The sequence below is a fragment of the Narcine bancroftii genome, chromosome 1, assembly GCF_036971445.1.
Source record: "Narcine bancroftii isolate sNarBan1 chromosome 1, sNarBan1.hap1, whole genome shotgun sequence".
NCBI lineage: Eukaryota > Metazoa > Chordata > Chondrichthyes > Torpediniformes > Narcinidae > Narcine > Narcine bancroftii.
In genome coordinates, this window is record NC_091469.1 from 278,108,767 (window position 1) to 278,114,842 (window position 6,076).

At 40.6% G+C, this 6,076-nt stretch overlaps 1 protein-coding gene across 1 annotated transcript in view; it reads left to right on the forward strand.

Annotated features, from left to right (window-relative positions):
- c1h11orf16 (chromosome 1 C11orf16 homolog) overlaps positions 1 to 6,076 on the forward strand; it is a 32,156-nt gene extending 26,080 nt beyond the window's left edge. The window contains exon 10 of the mRNA XM_069913976.1: positions 5,850 to 6,076. Coding sequence (XP_069770077.1) covers positions 5,850 to 5,930 — 81 coding nt within the window. The 3' untranslated portion in view covers positions 5,931 to 6,076. The remainder of the gene's footprint in view (positions 1 to 5,849) is intronic.

A 6,076-nucleotide genomic window follows, 5' to 3' on the forward strand; every position in this document is an offset into this window, starting at 1 on the left:
GTTGCCCCCTGCAGTAGACCGGTGGTGGACCACGACAGGTTATCCAAGACCTCTCAACCATTCAATAGAACAATGGCTGATCTTGTGCATCAAATGCATTTTCTCTCAAGATGTTCGTACCCCAATTCATTCAGTGTCAAACTTTGAATCTACTCAAGAATAGAGAATCTATTAACCTGCACGGTAGAGAATTTGATAGATTCAGAACCCTCTGAGCAATTTCTCCTCCCCTTTGTCCTAAATAGTTATCCCCTTACCTAGGGACTATGGCCCAAGTTTCAGACAACCTCCCAGCATCTGCTATCATCAACTTGTCCGCCTCAATCAGATCACCTCTGATTCTTCCATTGAATGTCAAGGGTGGATAGTTAGACATTTTTATTTAGTTAAGGATGATCATTGCCCAGCACTTTTGTGGCACAAATGTTAATTGCCACTTACTAATTCATGCATGAATGATAAGAGCTTACATTGTTTCTTGTACTTATGTGCATGACAATAATGTGATGCAACATTTGGTTTTTTTTTCTTTTCTAAATTATTTTATTTTCAAGACTCGTGCAAAACCAAGCAAACAATATAGTACATTTTCCTTCCACACAATATAATTCAGAGTCCAGCATTTTCCTCTCTCTCTTCCCTTATTCCCTCCCCTCCCTTCTCCCATAACTTATACAGATGCACAAAATTACATTAAAAAAGCATGCTGCGGACCCCAAGTATTAAATAAACAATAAAAGGTAGGGGATAAACAATAAAAATGAGAATAAAAATTAAAATTAAAACTAAAACACAATCATCTGTGCCACCCCTTCCAATTCACTCTCTCCTTTATATACCTAGTGGGATGGTTTTTTTCCCTCCCACCTCATAACTCAAAGCTCAAGACTCAAAAAAGGGGAGAGCGAACTCATATTTGCACACCTACGTGCTTCAGATACGGCTACCACACTTCAACGAATGTGCCAAATTTCTTCCTTAAGTTGTACATAATCTTCTCCAGGGGACTGAAACACTGCATTTCCATATTCCATCGAGTCAGACTTCCACGCAACTGCTATGCACTTTTTACTAACAAGGCAATGTTCACAAACTGAATTTGGTGTTTGGACAGTCTAAAACTGTACTTCCCCAATATCTCACAGGAGGTACAATTCTGGATCCTGTGGAAAATCCACCTTTGTAATTTTTTTTCAGGATCTCGCCTTCGGACATAGCAAGGTGGAGTGAACAAAGGTTCCAACCTCTACACTACATCTAAAGCACATTTCCGAAATTTCTGGCTATGATTTATGTAATTTTTGCGGTGTGAGGAAATCACACTGCACCAGCATGTCTCTGGCGATGACAATTCCCGTCATGCTATTCAGGCACAGGTTTTCCCACTGCTGTTCATCAGTTGTTGTGCCAAAGTCCAACTCCCATCTTTCCCTTGTCCGGTGTAACCCTGAGTTCAGGCCCTCACTTTAGAGAAAGAAATGCATCCTAGAAATGAACTTAAACACATTGCCCTGTTGAATTAGAATGTCCATGGTACCACACTCAAGTAGACATTGTTTGTCCTAATTTGTCTCTTAAGATCTTAATTGCAGATAGCAAAAGAATGTTTGGTTAGAGAATCCAAATTTGATCCTCAACTGTTCGAATGACATCAACTGCCCCTGATCGTGACTATCTTTGATACACCTGATCCCTTTTTGGCACCAGGTGTCCAGGATCTTATTGCCTAGTCATGGGTATTAAATTGTTCTGGATTAAAGGCCTATTGGGAGACCACCCCACCTTCAATCTAAAATATTGATGTATTTTATGCCATGTCTGGCATAAATGTTTTAGAATGGGATTGTCCATCTTTTTGGATATTAATTTAGTGTCCCATTTGTATGTAAATTCTCTTGGTAACTTTTCCCTATTGTGTGCCCAGGAAGGGGGGGCTCCCTCCCTCAAAAAGTGAGGCGATAAACCTCGCCTATGATGCCCAATAATTTTTTTAAAATCTGGCAGTTTTAGACCCCTAATTTGTATTGCCATGTCAACTTTTCCATGGAGTCCCTAACCCTCTTGCCATTCAACAAAAATTTTTGACAGACTCACTCAGCCTCTTAAAGAAACACTGGGGCAATGACTGTCTGCCCATTATTATTATGGGCAGAGTTCCATGCCACATTTGGTCTTGACACCATGTGCAGTCACCCTCTTGTAGATTTCAGCTCTAGTGCATGTTTGGACAAGGCCATTCTGATGTCAGATGCTTTGGCAAACCTTGGCATCATTGAGCAGATTATTGGTGATTAGTTTTCAATCACTTTTCTAATGATGAGGAGTTGACTAATTTGGATGGCAATTAGCCAGATTGGGTTTGTCCTGCTTTTTGTTAACACAACAAAACGGAGAATTTTTCCCACATTGCTGTTTATATGCCAGTGCTATAACTGTACTAGAACAGCTTAGTTAGAGGCGCAATTAATTCTGGCACACAAGCTTTCATTACCACAGCCAGTTTAACAGGGCTTGAAAGCCTTTGCTGTTTCTAGCACTCACAGCCATTTCCTGACAGCAGGCGGGGTGAAACAAATTAGTTTCTACATTGTCGGGAATCTCCTAAGAAAATGGACATGGGTAATGTCTGGCTGAATATGGATGCAGCCTTGTCTTTGCTACTCCCATCTGGGGCCTGACTTTGAGGATGTGAGCATCCTCCTCCTCCCATTAGCCATTTCACTGTTTATTACCATTCACTTCTAGGAGGCAGGACTATTAGCTCCGCCTATTGCTTGCTATTTTTGCCAGTTTTCCAGCTGTGCCAGCTGGTAGACCATTTTGGTTCTACCCCCAGCATGCCATTGTGCATATCTCACTGAACTTGGTTCAATCCTTTGGCTTGATAGCAAAGGTCAAATAAAAGTTATGTCAGGCCATAAAGTTAGATGGTGGCGTATGCATTTCTGCTGTTATTGATGCTCCACAGCAATTCTTGGATGCCCATTTTGGACTCTGTGATATGATTATTGTGCCACTCAGCAGGCATGCCGAGTGTGAAGGCTGCATATTCATTGATTCCTCTTAACTCCTGCTAGTAACAGAGCAGATGCTAGCTTTTATAACCTTTCAATATTTAAAAGTTCTTCACAACAAGCTCCATTAAAACCTTTTAGTGATAGAAGAACATAGAACAGTTTGACACAGGAACAGGCCCTTCACTCAAATTGTCCTTGCTGAACATTATGTCCAAACTAAAAATCTGTACCTGAAGGATATCCCTCCATCCTGTCCCATTCGTGCATCTATTTAGAAGCCTGTTGAACACTATTGTATCTGCTTCCACCACTACCCCTGGCAGCCCATTCTAGGCACCTACTATTTTCTGTGTAAAATATTTGTCCTGCTTAAACTTTCTCCCCCTCATTTTAAATGCACAACCTTTCATGTGTGATGCCTTTTCCTTGAGAAACAGATTTGGACTGTCCACCCTGTCAATGTGTCCTTATGATTTGTAAACCCCAATGTTGGCTAAATTTCTGGAATAAATGCACATTTCTCACTCCCTCTCCCTCACTCTCGCAATTGTTCCCTTGAAGGTTCCCTTTTATTGCCACATAATAATATATTAAAAAAATGTAACATGCATGATGTACTTTAACTTTTGCCTGCTGTAAGGCAGACATGGATTTGCCATTAGTGTTGCTCAGCGCCCTTATAGAACAAGAGAAAGAGAAGCAAAAGAGAGAGCCTTGAGCGCCTCCAGCACTCCTGCAACCGCACAGACTCCTGTTTATCGGCAACCTGAGCTCCATACCCAAACCTCCAACACAATCAGGAGCTCTTCTTGCCCTTTGCATCCTCTCGAATCCTGGCTCTGATACATGGTTCCCATGAGCCAGTCTCCAGCAGCCCTTAGCCTGTGCAGGTCTGCTGACCGCAAGTCGCCTGCAGCCTGTGTGGGTCCCTCAGCCTTTGAGCCCTTCCCTTTAGGGTTCTTCAGCTGAAGAGCCCCTCGCTAGTTTGCTGTCATGGTCCCCGTCCAGGGTTCTCCTTCTCAACTTGCAGGTGGGTTGGGGGTGTTCTCCCTGTTTCTGGTGCCCTGCTCTGCTCCGTCGCTTCCGTGGAGTTGGCAACCTCTCGTGGCCGATGCAAAGATGGACTCTCATCTTGTACACAGGCCTGCACTTACAGGATTTTTCTTAAAATGTCAGCTCCTTTAACATGGCATATAAAGCCTGTGTGGAGCTGCTGGCATTCGTTACGGGCAGTTGAAACTTTCAGAGCAGCCCTATGTCGCCACTCTCCTGGGTCTGCATCACCAGCAGCCTTTCCATTACAGCAGCTCCAGCAGTGCTTTTATAGATATATATCTATATATAGATATATATAAAGAGAGTTATATAGAGATATATCTATATCTATATATCTATATATATATATATATATATATATATGTCTCTCTATATATCTATATATATATGTCTCTCTATATATATCTATATCTATGTCTCTCTATCTATATCTCTATATATCTATATCTATATATAGATATAGATATAAATATATCTATGTATCTATATATATGTCTCTCTATATATATATATCTATATCTCTCTATATATATGTCTCTCTATCTATCTATCTATATCTCTCTATATCTATATATATATATAAATATATCTATCTATCTATCTAATATATATGTATGTGTGTGTGTATGGGTACCAACCTCCTTTTCCAAATCCATTCACTGGCAGCTGTTTCTGAACCTGACACCATCAGGGTTCAGGAACTGCTGCTACCCCATCACCATCAGACTCCTTAAAGACAAACTCAGACTCATTTAAGGACTCTTGTGCACTTTATTGATTTTCTTTTATTCTCTCTGTATTGCAGTTTGTTCATGATCTGTTTACAGTTCTTTTATTTGTTTACGCTGTGTGCAGTTTATTTTTTGCGCTACCAATCAGTGGTAATTCTTCTGCACCCACGGGAAAAAAGGAATCTCAGGGTTGTATGTGATGTCATTGATGTACTCTGACAATAAATCTGAAATCTGCCACAGGATCATTATTTGAAGCAAATCTTCTACATACTCAGTTGCTTATAAAAATCTTCACTCCTCCTTCCCACTCTACAAATGTCAGGAGCTTTAAAAGTGAGGTTATTTGTTTAGCGCTGTCCATTATTAAATGGGAAACCAATTCAAATAATTGGAAAAATAATTTCAAAGTTGGACAGGATGAGTTGGTTAATTGGTCAGTGTATTTGGGTGTGTGGGCTTGTAGGCTAGCAGGGCTGGTGACTGTGTTGTATCTCTAAACTAAAAGCATTTAATTGATGTTAATTAAAATATTAACATTTATTAAAATTTAAAAATTTGGATCTTCCACCCAGGTTGGTGACCTCATTTCAAATGAACGGCAGGGTGCTGGATAGGCCAGCATCACAGGAAGGATGCAGCAGGTCTCAATGTAAAAATGCATCTCGCCCTTCAGCTCTGGATATTCGTGTTCCATTCCTGAAGCCGGTGCTGAATCTAAATGGTGGGGGGAGGACGGGAGCAGTATCAGATCTGCGGCACATTGCCATACTTGGGTGCTCCAAAGTATAGTCAGGACGATGCTTTACTCACAAAGAACTCACTGCCAGCAGGAGTTCTCTTCTGCTCTGCCATTAAATGGGTAAATATATTTTCACCTCCTGTTTCTGTCCAGGCAGATTGTATGAACCAAACACTAAAGTGATTTGGTATCGAATTATCCAACCATCCTTTATGTAACTGGTTAAAAACTATCATTATTCTTTTCCAAAAGAAAGCAAACACTTGTGAATTTTTAAAAAAAATCTCACTCCGTGTTTTCCAGGAAGCACGAAGAAAGCGAGTAGAACAACACAATAAGATGGTGGCAAAAAAGTTTCATGAAGCAGAAAGTAAAGCTGACTGAAGATCGAGGGGCAACTCTGAAAAAACAGCAAATGAAACCTGTTTCACCAATTTAGAAGGTTGGGTCTTTGTATTTTCCCCAATGGTGGGAGCTTTGTAAATTTAGCTTGCTTTTAGCAACATGATCCAAAGTCAAAAGTATAGTAA